Source organism: Trachemys scripta, chromosome 11, assembly GCF_013100865.1.
Source record: "Trachemys scripta elegans isolate TJP31775 chromosome 11, CAS_Tse_1.0, whole genome shotgun sequence".
Taxonomy (NCBI): domain Eukaryota; kingdom Metazoa; phylum Chordata; order Testudines; family Emydidae; genus Trachemys; species Trachemys scripta.
In genome coordinates this window covers 41922782-41937304 of record NC_048308.1, presented here as the reverse complement: position 1 = coordinate 41937304, position 14523 = coordinate 41922782, and the positions used below count along the sequence as shown (strand labels likewise).

At 43.8% G+C, this 14523-nt stretch overlaps 1 protein-coding gene across 1 annotated transcript in view; it reads left to right on the top strand.

Annotated features, from left to right (window-relative positions):
* Positions 1-1252: 1252 nt before the first annotated feature.
* Positions 1253-14523, top strand: part of PDE11A (phosphodiesterase 11A) — a 237067-nt gene continuing 223796 nt past the window's right edge. The window contains exon 1 of the mRNA XM_034785945.1: positions 1253-1414. Coding sequence (XP_034641836.1) covers positions 1253-1414 — 162 coding nt within the window. The remainder of the gene's footprint in view (positions 1415-14523) is intronic.

The window sequence follows — 14523 nt, the reverse complement described above, 5'->3', positions numbered from 1 at the left end:
GCAGATTTCTGGCAGTTTCAGGGGGACAGTGGTCTGGGGGAGGTTTCTTGCCCCTTTTATTTCTAACACAGTTGCCATGTTTTATGTAAATCCTCTTGTATACTCTGCTGAATATGTGTCACCTCTGTGTGGTTTCCTTATAGATCCGGTCTATTTTAGAAAAGAAAAAAAAAAAAATCTTTCAACCATTGTTGGGTGAAAGGTTCTCACTATATGGGCTAGTTAAAGGTGGTACACAGTCTCTGTACCTACGGTAAAAATGTTCTGTTTTGGCCATTTTAATGCCAGAAGCATCAGTCTTGAGACCATTGTCATTTAGAAGGAAATCCTTAAAAAAAAAATTATATAAAGGGAATTTTTCGATTGTAGGTGACATCAGTTAACCTACAGATGCTACTAATTAAGTTATTCATTCAGTATTTGTGGTCATTGAGTTTGTGAAAGATTAGGAAACATTGGTTGAGATCTTCAACCCCTCTTTGTCAGGTAGGCTGTCTATATTGGTGTAACAAGGCTCCAGCTAGGGGAAGATTCTTGGGCAGGCACAGTGGAGATACACCTCTACCTCGATATAATGCTGTCTTCGGGAGCCAAAAAGTCTTACCCCGTTATAAGTGAAACCGCGTTATATCAAACTTGCTTTGATCCACTGGAGTGCGCAGCCCCTCCCTCCCCCTCCGGAGCACTGCTTTACCACCTTCTATCCGAATTCGTGTTATATCAGGTCGCATTATATTGGGGTAGAGGTGTAGTTGTAAAGCTGTCTTCCAAGAACCCTGGTGTAAGGGGTATGCTGGGATGGGAGGGATGCATCAGCAGTGGGCCACAGTACTGCAGATATTCTGGGCAGAACTTTGACCCTAGGGTCGTCTAAATTACCCAGAGCTGCCAAGATTTAGGAGGGTACTAAGAAGTGTCTTAGAGTCACCTTAGCCCCCTTACTTCTGGGCTGCAAGTTTTGTGCTGCACCTTGAAGAGCGGTAGCACAGAATCTCAACTGTAATGGTATTAGCTGGCTATACTAGAGTTTATTTAAAAAATAAAAATTTAAAATCCAAACCTGTTCACACAATGGGCAAATGACATAAAAGACTTTCAAAATTTTTCATCTTTTCTCTCCTGCTTTGCTAGACAGAAGTAAAAGTAGGGCAATGATGGTAAATGTAACCAAAAGGGTAATCTTTGTAATCTTTTCAAAAATATTGTACAATTTCATTTTTCTGTTTTGCTTTGTCATAGACCAAAATGGGTGATGCTGAAAAAGGCAAGAAGCTCTTTGTTCAGAAATGCTCTCAGTGCCACACAGTTGAAAAAGGAGGGCCGCACAAGACTGGCCCGAATCTTTGGGGTCTGTTTGGTCGCAAAACAGGACAAGCTGCAGGATTCTCTTACTCAGATTCAAACAAGAACAAAGGTAAAAACAAAAGGGTGACATGGGGTGAGGTGCAGGACTGGAAGCATAAAGAAGCAAAATTAATTCCATTCTTGCTATATCTTAAAAATCTTTACAAAACTACCCTCATAGCTGTTAAATGACAGTATTGCAAGATGAACCTGAACCACATCTTCAGAAACAAAGTGCTTTTTAACTGAGATTTTAGTATCTTCTTCCAGCACATCTGTTTTTTGATATCTCGCTATTTACATTCTTTCCAGGATTTTACATTAAAATCTGCCTTCTGACAGTGCCTATTTCTTGGAGTGATGTTGATCCTTTAGTCTGATCTTGCTTCAGTTGGTCACTGCTCTCTACTGGCATTGCATTGGTGTATAGTCTCTTTACTTATTGGCACTGGACTAATCTTAGCTCTCGGATTATTATATGCGGACGTGTCCATGTGCACTATTTTAATACAGATGATCGTGAAAGTAAAGAGGTGTTTAAAAGTATTGTTACATAATTAGATACAATGGTGTTCATTTTGGGTTTATTTGGGTCAAGGTATTAATTGCAAATATTATTCTTAGTTTAAGTTATTTAAAACTTTTTGGAATTCCTTGACTCTTCAGTTTTACTGGGATCCCGCCAGGGCGAGGGGGAGGGCATTCAGTCTTATACTGGGACCTTATTTATACAAAGAAATCATGTATTTCATTGTTAGTATCTGTTCTAAAAGTGCTCGTGTGAACTAATAGTGCAAGTGATTACTACAAGTAAGCCATCAACAACAGGATGTCTAAATATACTTTAGACTATGACTTAATACATCAACCATATTGGTCAATTTATCTCCTGAACACAGAGGTCAGACATAAGTGGTGCTGCTATTACTAATCTTTCAGTAGCCTTCACTACTGTTGACCATAATCTGTCATTGATATGCCCATGAGAATTAAAGGTGGAAGCTAACACTGAAACTGTTTCATCTTATAAGTGGTTCCATTCCCTGCTCTAGCACTCTTTGGCATTAGTCTATGGCACTACAGGGGTTCACCTCCAGCACTCCTGTTGATTATATCTTTGAGCCTGTTTCAGTACAACTTACCATCACATCTAGTCCAGACTCTGCCAAGGTAACAAAAGTCCAAAACAAGAAGTTTACACAAACAAAAGGTTCTTCCACCCTGCTTAGGCTTCTCATCACCCCAGCCTCCATGTTCACTTCCCAGCCCCTCTCATCTACCTTTAAGTCTTTCTGATACCTTCCCTGGAGTCCTTTCATGGTCTCAGAGCCTTCCACAAGAACCTATCTTACTCTGTGTAGTCCTCCTTTAGGAGTTTTCTCAGCCCTTATGCAGCCCAGTTTTGGGCTATCACCTGACCCCATTTAGTCCTGCCTCTTCTGGTTAAACTGGAGTTAATTATGGCCCAGGAGAGCTGACTGAAGAGGGCTGGCTGCCCCAGGCTTCCTGGCCTTTAAAGGGGTGGGCAACCCTGTTACACGCCTGTTCCTGTTAGAGCAATTCCAGAGAGTAGCAGTGAAACTGCTGTTTCTTTCTGAAGGTCCTCTGTTGCCACCCTTCATGTTCAACATTTATGAACCCACTGTGGGAGGAAATAGAGTGTGAGCTAGAGTGTCAGTATGCAGATAATCAGCTCTACATCTTTTTAACAGAATTACAAGTAGTTTTCCCTGTGCTCTCCCAATATCTAGGAGAGACAGACAGTAACTAAAGCTAACTGTTTACATATCATCTGAAAAAGATGGAGGTGCTGCTGACTTGGCAGAGGGAAATGCTTTAAAGAGCTGGCAAAATTTATAACCATTGTGTATAATCAACAGTTTCTGTGAACACTTTTGCCAATAAGTGGACAATCTCAGGATTCAAAAGAGAGCTTGTTCAACCCTAAGTAAAGATCACATTGATTTAAAACACAAGTCTGAATACATTACTGGAAAGCATGGTCTCACTGGCACTTGAATGATGAAGATATTTGTATAGATTAAAAGTAGCAAACGTTATTCAAAAGTGTTCCGTTTAGCTGAACTGGCTTTAAACATTAATATTTCCAAGATGCTCAATATAATTTGGATTATTAAAATGAGTCAAAAGTAAATACAGTATGTACCAGTTGTGTGTTTAATGTGAAATGTGTTCAAGCAATAATGAAAACTGGATTTAATTTATCATTCAGTCTCATTCTTTTTTCCCTCCTTTGGAATTTAGGACATAAACTGAGTAGCTTACTTTCAGAGCTGCATACCCTAGATTTTGAGATCTTGAATATGCTTGATACGCTTAGCTATATGTGGAGTCAAGTGGTAGGACATTAATAAAATCTAAGCAATTCATCATTATTGTCTAAACTTTCCAGGTGTTGTGTGGAATGAAAATACACTGATGGAGTATTTGGAGAACCCTAAGAAATATATTCCTGGAACTAAAATGATTTTTGCTGGCATTAAAAAGAAGAATGAGAGAGCAGATGTTATTGCATACTTGAAAAAGGCAACTTCTTCATGAAGTGTTCTTACAACTACTGTGATGTCAGAAAGTGTTTCAAAATTTGAATCTCTCTTGTATCAGTATTCATGTTTCAGTAGTCTGTTAATATTTGTTTATTAGGTACTGGTCTTAGCATCTGAAAATATCAGTCTTTATTTGATTTTTGCTAAGCCTACTACCAAAACAAAATAAGGGTGAGCACTATGTAAACTATTTCTATGATGGTAAAGGTGGGCAGGGCCCTGTACAGCCATTTCAAAAGAAAAATATTGTTCCCTTTTCCAAGGAGCTTCCAACTGAAGTGTCCAATCCTGCATATACTGGTATATATCTGGAATTATACACACACGTAACTTTACATTGAAATCGATGTGACTGTTCAAGTTAGTACAGTTACTCACACGTATAAGTAAGTGGTTGTAGCAATGGACCCTAATGCTTCTTCCTTGAAGATTTCACTTAGGCAAAATTCTCAACAAAATCAGTGAGGGCTCAGTATTTTGCAGGATTCAGCCCTAACTTAAAAGAGCAAGGAATGACAAACAGTGGAGAAAAAGCCAGTCAGCACTGTATCAAGATGTTAGTATAAAAGTGAAGCTGGAGGGATTGGATTAGCTACAGTTTGATCTGTAGATAATTTCAAATCTTTAGCTCATTCCTTGTATTAGTGTTTCTTTATGTGTTAAAAGGACATAACTGTCCACCAATCAGCAGTCTCTTCATTACAGGTTTTTTCACTCTATGTGTTCACTACATGAGTCAAAGATATTAAGGTATCCAGCCCCCTTACTATAAAGAAACAAACAAGATCTGGCATAGCTCAAATGATGGTAATAATAGCAGGAATATTTTCACCTTTAGTTCATACTCACAACTGTTCTGGTAGCCTATATAAAATGTAATAGCTTAGCCTGGGTCTGAGAGGACAGGTTTACTACCTGAGCTGAGACCTTACTTGGATACTTTAGAGAATTCAAGGATTATATGGGCATGGAAACTTCATTAAGGCACTTCGGGCTCAGGCTGTGAAGGTCTCATTTATGCTGTGCCCTGCCTATTCTAGGGTTATAAATCTTGCACCTTTCAAATGGCAAACCTTGAAAACGAGGTTGGAGTGGGTATTGAGGAAATTAAGAGCGTACATCTTTGAATAGTGAAATCTGCATCTATTTTATATCTTTTTATTGGACAGACTGCTTAGCCGTACTGCTGACAGTACTAGGTCTTCCCAGGGTTCTGTAAATACTGAGGTGTTAACTTACATTATTGTTACAGGCAGTACTTTCATGTGTTTTGGCCGTTAATGATCTGTGCAGAATGTATCCAATAACATTAAAGATGTTAGTAACAAGAAAACGTATAAAATACATTAAACATCTAAATTTAATTTTAAATAATTTCATTTTTTTACAATACTAGTTAAGCACTACAGTGTAACCATCATATATATTATATATATAAATATATAATATATATTAAGTACTACAGTGATTGATGCTAGAGAAAAAAAGTCTTGGTGGGTCTCTCAAACTTTTCCATAGCCTTCTCATCATGATCCCCATCCCTCTTAACAATATGAAAAAGGTAGCATCATTGTAACCCCTGGGCATTATGACCCAGAGGTTGAGAATTCACATCTTAAAATTTGTAGGGTAGGTTGTCTGCAAGTTCTGGCAGATATCACTGCAGCAGTTTAGGATCAGTTCACATTTCCAAGGTCAGCTTCACAATCACAAGAGCTAGACCTTTTTTTTTTTAAATGAAAGGAAAGGGAAAGGTGGATGGTTGCAGCCCCCCTGAAACCTGTTTGACTCTTTCCTTCCAGCACCCAGGTTGTGACTCTCAAGTTAAAAACACTTGCCTTGAACAATTAAATTAATATATACTTCAGCATGGTTGAGGTAAGCCTTAGTTGAATGAAGAAAGCACCAATACAATTCCCATTTATCGATATAGCACCAATCAGATACAGTATATAGGTATTGCTCATAATCCCTACATTGTTCTAGCACTTAGCAACAAAGCCTTGCAATGTTCCTTTGAGGTGGGGAAGTACTGTTCTGCACTGGGCAGCATCCAGGAGTGGCTCTGGGGCCTGACTGCCAGGAAGAGCAGCCGAACATGCCAGGGGGAGCCGGTGCAGCGGGAGGACAGAGTCCCCCTCCCAGGTAACGTGGGATTGGGAGGAGATAGGGAGAGTGTGGGGGCCCTGGACTGGGAGTGGGGCAGGGAGGAGTCAGGTGGGGAGATCACATGTCCTCCCCTTTAGCTGGTGCCCCCTTTGTGTCCCTCCCATGAGTCTTGCATGCCTCACTGCAGTTTGGGAAATCCATTTCCACAAATCCATCCACTATGTCCTACACATTGCCCAGAGTCACAGTCCTTTGGAGTAGTAGATGATTAATGACCTTTTACATTTGCATGGGTTTTCCTACTCCACAATGATTTCTCACTGAGCTGTAGCAATTTGGCATTGCAAGCTTCCAGAGTGAAATCATTATTCACTTTTCCACTATCAACACAGCTCTCATTCTGGTGTCCCTGCGCTGGAGGATTGGGGTGAGCTTGGCACACACATCCACAAATATTGCCTTCCATATCCAAAAGATGCATAGCCACTGCTCATCATCCCAAATCTGCATTACAATATGATCCCACCAGTCAGTGCTCTTTTCTCAGGTCTAGAAGCAGCACTCCACCATCTGCAGCTGCTCTGTGAATGCCACCAACAACCTTGAATTGTTTTTCCATTGTGTCCCTCAGAAAACTATCCTCCAAGAAATTGTCATATCACCCACTGTTACAGTACTTTCTGTGGCTCTGCAATTAAAGCAGAATCGTACATCTTGTATTTGCAACATTCGTGAGAACAGTGCAGAGCTCTGCAGGCTTCCATGTTTCTGTGAGAGATGGCAGACAGTGAAAAATGGCATAAGGGCTTATGAGATTTTTTTTTTTTTTAAGTGTGAAAATTATGGATTATGGATGGCATTATAGAAGGAAGGAAGTTGCATGCTGGGAACTTGATGCCTAGCTCCCAGAGAGATCCCTGGGTGAGTTATTTTTATCTCACAACACATTGTGTAAACTTCCCAAAAGGCATTGCGACAAACAGCAGTGTGTGTCATACTGGTAGTGCAGCACACTTTGAATTGACACAAGCACTCCTGGGAAGTATATGTAGTGCCAGTGCACGCAGCCAAGTATGCATGTGCCCAAGTGATATATAACGTATGCTGACAAAACTTGCATCAACCAAAGTCTGCAGTGTAAACATGGCATTAGTAAACAAATGTTTAAATGCACGCTTAAAGAATACTTAATACATTTTAAACACAAGCTATCAGGTGGTACTCTACTGGTATTCCTTCCAGACTCTTCCACCTCCCATTTAGTTCCTCGTACATGTATTTAAATGCAAGATATCAAGTTAACATTTACATTTCTATACTTAAGCACACATATATAACACATTCCCCTCTCAGAGATTATTTCTCAATCTTAATAGTGTGTATTACCTGGATGTCTTCAGAACTTCAGGGGGAAAAAAATCAGGTACTCAGCTCCCTCGAACACTTCAGAGTCAGATAACAAATAAGTTTGGGATCAACTGGTCTCTTCAGTTGCTAGTGGGAAAAAAATCTGAAGCCTGTATCCAATGTGGTACAGATATTTGGATTCAGCATTTAAAATATCCATTCCCTGGAATTACACAAATGCCCAACAGAGTGAAAGCCTATCTTTTCCACATAAATCCACCTAAGTCAAGTGAAAGATTGAAAATTCTTATCTGAGGCCTGGCCCTGTTGTGTCTTCACCTGAGACAGAAACCCAATTTAAAGAAGATCATTAGTAGCTAAGGCCAATGGAAGTTAGGAGCTTAAGTACCTTTGAGAATCTGGGCCTAAGTTCCAGAAGTTGTGTAGCCCCTGGAATGGCAATGCTTCCCTCCCATCTCTCTTCTAGGTCCTTAAAATACACCGCAATGGACCAAACACTATCCTAATGGAGGGCTTAGTAAGTACAGATGGAATAGCATAGACTCACCAGTATCCAAAGTGGTGCAGGTACTGGGTCCCAGCTTCACAGCAGATGCCTTGCTCCTTCATTGACCAACCTGATCTTATAACCTTTCCCACCTTCAGCTTGATTTGCAGCTGAGCGCTGAGCCAAAGATACATTTTCCCCAAATGTTTAAAGTTCATTCTCAGATTTCTACCCAGGGTGGGTTTGAAAATTCAAAGTTGCAAGCTCAGAGAGGTGTTAAGTGGCCCATTTGTCTCAATGCTGTGTTCTCAACTGAAAAAGAATACCTGATGGTGATTCATACAGTCTCAACCAATTGCTCTGAGGCTAACTGGAGAAGCAATATGAAGTCAATACAGAAAGGTACGTGAGTAACATACACATTGCACTTCATCTGTCATGCATCCGGTAAAATCAATCAGAGACTGGAAAGTCATTGGAGAAATTGTAACAGGCCTTTTTCTATTCTTTATCTTACTTGATGGTGCACACAAAGTAAATGAGCAGAGTATTTAGGGTACTCATGTACCTTACTGGTTAGTGTTCATTCCATGCCCAACACTGCAGTGAGAGGTAAATGAATAAGTTACGGTAAATGAGTATATTAGACAATGTACCTATTTACAGTGCATTTCAAAACAAAACAGTAAGGTAAGTGAATGTGTTTTATTACACTATTATGTATAGAAAACAAAACAGTAAGGCGCACGATTATTTATAATGATTTTGTCATTTGTCAGGGATACATCCTGAAATGGCATCAATAATGCAGTGTTGATCTATATCCAAAATCATATCAAAACACCACTCACTGGAGAAAAAAAACTTGACAGCAAATAAAATAGACATTTTTATGTAACACTGAAGCAAAAACCCATACTATAAAATAAGCCAAAAAAAGTACATAAAGTGAAATTATTTGGGCATAAGCTTTCGTAGGTAAAAACCTCACTTCTTCAGGTTTTTACCCACGAAAGCTTATGCCCAAATAAATCTGTTAGTCTTTAAGGTGCCACCAGACTCCTTGTTGTTTTTGTAGATACAGACTAACACGGCTACCCCGATACCTGAAGTGAAATTGTGGGTTGTATGTCAACTTGCAGAAGACCTCATAGTCCCACATACACACATATTACTGTTGATGTTCAATGGGCAGTGACGTGTGAGTGCAGGCTACATCTTAAACGAGCAACATAATTTTCAAACAGCAAACAAACCAAACAATTAACTTTGTCTCAATTTATCAATGTCTGTGGACATTCCTTGTCCTCACTTGGCTTGGGAGAGGGGATGGAGAGAGGGTTGAACATCGTGGCAGCATGGTTTACACTTCCACCAGGGATTGTTTTGAACAGGGCTTGCTGGAGCTGTTAACTCCTGCATTCAATATAGACACATGATTTTAAATACTGTCATAGAGCAATAGAAATGGGTTTCTGAGCCCACGTCAAAGAAATAAAATATTTTATGTTAAAAAATCTGTATTGATTATGGAAGACCAAAAAGTAAACAGAATGAAAACCAAACTGAAATGTATCAAGTTAGAATTTTTTGGTGCATGACATGATTTTTTCATACTCGTGAATAATTCATATCTACGTTCAGTAAAAATTACAATAGAAGCCTGCCTTTGAGAGGGATTTCATATAAGATAGAGTAGCATCCTCAGTGAATATTTGAGAAGTAAGTTCTACATACAAGTGATGACATGGAAAAAAAGAGGGCAAAATACAGTTGAGAAAAGCAGTTTTCACTGGAGGATCAAAGGAAACTGAAGAAAGAGTAATCTATGGAAATAAATATGGAAAATTACAAAAAAAGTGTTATACTACAAAACACTGATAGGTGATCAGCTGGGTCAATTAAGATGAGTTCAATTCAGGCAATCAAAAGAGAAGACAAATTTGTGAAATGCTATAAAGCTATATACAGACATGTTATTCCTATGAAAACGGACAAGGAATACTTTGAAACATCAAACACATATATGAAGATTATGATTATTACACTGAGCCAAGTCTCCTGGAGCACATATCCTCAAAAGGCTTCATGGGTCTGGGCTCCAGGCATTGGGCTACATTCAGGGCAACTGGACCTCTATTTCCCCTCAGTGGTACAGGTGTCCCATCAGTTTGCTGGATCAGGAAGAAAGCCATGAGCCTGTTTAAAACCAAGCTATTTATTAAAAAATCCTTTCTTTGTCTGTTGGGCTCAGTCTAAACTAGTATTTGTGTACCTCTCCCTAAGGGTGGCTTCAAAGGGCCGATAGCTAGAGGAATTACATTAGCAACCCCCTCCTGCTAGAGGCATTGCACACAATGTACATTCACATGCACACAATTGCATTTTTAATACAAAGGTTTAGTATCTTTTGAGGACCAAATTCAATAAGATTTATCTTAGTTCCATAAGGTTTGCCCAGAATCCTACAGGACATTATCAGTCTGTCATAGGCTACACTGTGCCCTTAACACCACAGCCATGGGGAGACTGAGGGTGCTGACATGGACCATCCTGGAAGAACTGAAGTCTCTCTGCCACCCACAAACCCTACTGTGGCAATCACTGCAGATAACTTCTTGTATCCTTTCCCCCGCCCCTCCCTCTCCAAGAGTTTCCCTTCCCCTGAAATTACCCGGCAGCCCATCTCTCACTTGCACCTGACCCCAATTTTGTCTATCTGCCCCGCCCCTCGCCCTCCCTCTATCCCTTTTACCTTCCTCTAGACACAGTTTGGACTTCGGCACAATTTCTGCTCACCCCACCCCTCCAATTCAACCCCTCTCTCTGTCTCCCTTTTGCACCCCTTTTCAACAGGGACCATAAAGCCAGCGGGTTCAGAAGATGGTCTGTCTGATCCTGAGCAGTACCCCCTGCCCGGGCCTGGGCTACGCAGTAGACCGCTGTGGCCCCCCTGCGGGAGACCCAGAAGCTTAGGGGCATGCGGGAAAGCGGAGCAGCTCAGACGTGTATTTCACGCCCACCGCTCTGTTTCGCGCCTGCGCACAGAAGACGCCCTCCTAGTGCCTTTGCTCTCGATTGACAAGTTTCTGCAGCTCACGATGCGCGGTTTCTCAATGAAACGCAGGCATCTTACGGAGCCAAGGCAGAATGAAACTTCACTGAGCGCAGTACACCCGAAAAATAAACGGCGCTAGCAAGCGGCTTTCACTCACTGTGCTAAATGCAGCATAATCTAGGACAGACACTGAGAAGCTACTTCCTTTGTCTGTTTCCTTTCTCTGGACAGGTGATTAGATTTCTTTTCTCTTTCTGACAGTCACAGCCCCTGGACATTCCGGTGAGCCTGTTTTAACCTCCCTGATGCCTGCAGCAGAAGGGGGCGGAGGGTAAATCAGTTCTTACGGCACAGAAATCTCTTCTGCCCCTTTCCACACACGCTCATTTGCACGTGTCTCCATAATTGGCGTGCTGCTTTATACCCACACAATTCAAGTCCGCATTCTGGAGGGGGCTGTTCATTGGGGATTAGTTTTCTGGCAGTGTTTGAAGTCTCTCTCTCATTTGATTAAGGATTTGGCGGTGTGTTTTTCAGTGAAAATCTCATTCATTAGTTTTTGAAATCGCCTTCAATCAGCCCCCGGTTAGGGGATGAAAGCTGTATTCACGTGTTAAGATCCATGACTATGTTTTCAATCACTTATGCACAGGCATCAATTTAGCAAGTAAATGTGCTTCCCCACGTGTCCGTAAAAATAACCCCCTTCCGTCTGTCTCGGTGGATGTGCTCGGCGTTCTGTCTCGCAGCTGATGCTGCAGGAGGCACACGAGTCGCATGTGTTATTTGCGGCTCCTATACGCTCAGCGAAGCCGCACGTTCCCATGGAAAGGAGACCATGTGCACCTCCTTGGGTCTCCTTCGGGAGAAATGACCACAGCAAAGCGCTCCCCACTAGGGTGATCAGATGTCCCGATTTTATAGGAACAGTCTCAATTTTGGGGTCTTTTTCTTATATAGATTCCTATTTCCCCCACCCCCTCCTAATTTTTCACACTTGCTGTCTGGTCACCCTACTCCCCACAGAAGTACTCACGTCCTCCCATTCTACATTCACAGGCTGTGTTTGCAGAAAGCCAATAAGGAAAATACCATTAACGATGCCCAACAAGGCACTCTGGGCGTGAACAGTTCGTTTAGTTAAGTATAGAGTGCGAGTATGATTTTCAGGCACAAACAAGTCAAATAAGAGAAGGGTTTTTTTGAAGGAAATATGTTCACCGATTTTTAAACGAATATAAACATAATTAATTTATATTAATAGAAACGCAATATTTATATCACACATATTTACATTTACCAATATTCCCACGCACAAACATCCACACCCACAAATCTTTCTCGCACACAAACATGCCCACAAATCCTCCTCCCTCCCCACACAGGGATGAATGAAAGGACTGAATGCCTTGAGCTCTTTCTTAGTTTGAACTATTAACAATGCAAGGCTCCTTGCTTGTAGCTCCCCCAAAGTACTGGTGTTCACGATCCATAAGGAGAACAAGAAGGGGCACACTGCATAATCTCAGTCACTCCGCCCCGCACGCTGAGTAGCCATGCTACTGCCTCCAGGAAAATAGGATGCTGCTGACTCTGTCCCCGGTATCGCCACTTGCTTTTCCTCTCCCCCCCCCTCACGCGTTCTTCCCTCCCTTCCCACGCCCTCCCTCAGTGGTCTGCTGGCTGGGTTCCGCAGGAGCAGCCGCTTGCAGCAGCAGCAGTTGGCAGAAGGGTTTCCAAAAGCGCTTTCGGATCAGTGCATCCCGGGAAAGCCGCGGCAGCACCTTTCCCCGAGGCAGTGGAGGGAGCAGGAGGACCTGGCCCAGAACTAAGCGCCAGACCAGGGAGCGGGTAGTGGAGGACAAGGAGACCCGCGGGCCAGGTGGAGGAGGAGCGGCCAGGTGGAGGAGGAGCAGGAGGCGATAAAAGAGGAGGAGGCGGGCCAGTTTGGACAAGGGCGGAAAGTCAGACAACGTTGCTCCCTCACTTCTGGGCAGCGTCCCCACCTCTGAGGGAGGGACCGCTCCCTACGGCCCGAGGGGGCTGGGAAGCCGGGTGATCTCCTCTCCCTTCTGCCATGGCTCATCGGGGTCGGAAATAGTTCGAGGCAGTTTCGGGAGCGGTCCCAAGTTAGGAGCGGAGCCGGTGTTGGGAGGCGTCGGCGGCGCTGGAGCCCGGGGACCATGTCGGCTGCCAGCCTGGACTTCGCTGCGGTGGAAAGTTTCCTGGACCGGCACCCGGAGCTGGTGGAGAAGTGGCTGAAGAGGAGGAAGTCGCTCGCCGCAGCGCCTCCCAGCGCCAGCACAGGCAGCCCCAGTCTGGGACCCGCCAGCAGCTGGGCCAGCAGTGACCCCGGGGAGGCCAGCGCCGCCGGCGGGCTGCAGCGAAGGGCCTCCCAGAAGGAGCTGAGGCAGAGCTTCGCCAGGTCCAAGGCCATCCACGTCAACCTGACCTACGACGAGCACGTGCACGCCCGAGCCCAGGAGCCCCTCAGCAGCATGCGGAGAAGGGCCCTGCTCAGGAAAGCCAGCTCCTTGCCCCCGACCACGGCCCACATCCTCAGTGCCCTGCTTGAGTCCCGGGTCAGCCTGCCCCAGTACCCGCCCACTGCCCTGGACTACAAGCGCTACCTCAAGGAACACAACGAGCGCCAGTTCTTCCTGGAGCTGGTCAAGGACATCTCCAACGACTTGGACCTCACCAGCCTCAGCTACAAGATCCTCATCTTCGTCTGCCTCATGGTGGAGGCTGACCGGAGCTCGCTCTTCCTGGTGGAGGGAGCCGCGGCGGGCAAGAAGAGCCTGGTGTCCAAGTTCTTCGATGTGCACGCGGGCACCCCACTCCTGCCCTGCTGCAGCACCGAGAACTCCAATGAGGTGCAGGTGCCCTGGGGCAAGGGCATCATCGGCTACGTGGCGGAGCACGGGGAGACAGTCAACATCCCAGACGCTTACCAGGTAGGACTGGGGCCAGCCATAGGGCTTGTGAATTTCTGGGCACAGGAACTTATGTGCTGGCCACTCGTGGGGACTCAAGGCCCAGCTACCTGCCACGTACCCCTCAGTTTGTGGGGACCTGGGTGAGGCTTCCTGGCTTCTGGAGCACTGTGACTTTCCAAAGGGGGAGCAGGGCAGGGCAGCCACACTTCCCTATTATTGCTGCCCTATGCATAGGCAGTGTGTCCTGGGAGGAGGGGGGGATGAACCTAGAAAGAATTAATTTTTGTAACCATAGGATTAAGCCTGACACTAGGTAGAAATCCCATTCCCCATCCAGCACACTGAGCTCCTAGTGAAATTGATAGGTAGTGAGATGTCCGGATTCTCTGGGTGGTGGCTCTGCCAGACCCTGGCTAGGGCACGCCACTTAACCACACCGGACCTTAGCTTCCCAACCAAAGAGGAAAATTCAAAAGGTGGGTGACAGTCACCATGCATTCAGACACTTAACAGATCACTACAGCAGTACAATGTGAGGCTGCATCAGTGTCATGATATAATGTTGTATTATGATGACGGCTTGTAGGCTTCTGAAGCTGATTTCGGAAACCATTAATCCCTCATAGGCATTACTTGCAAGACATGAGATTG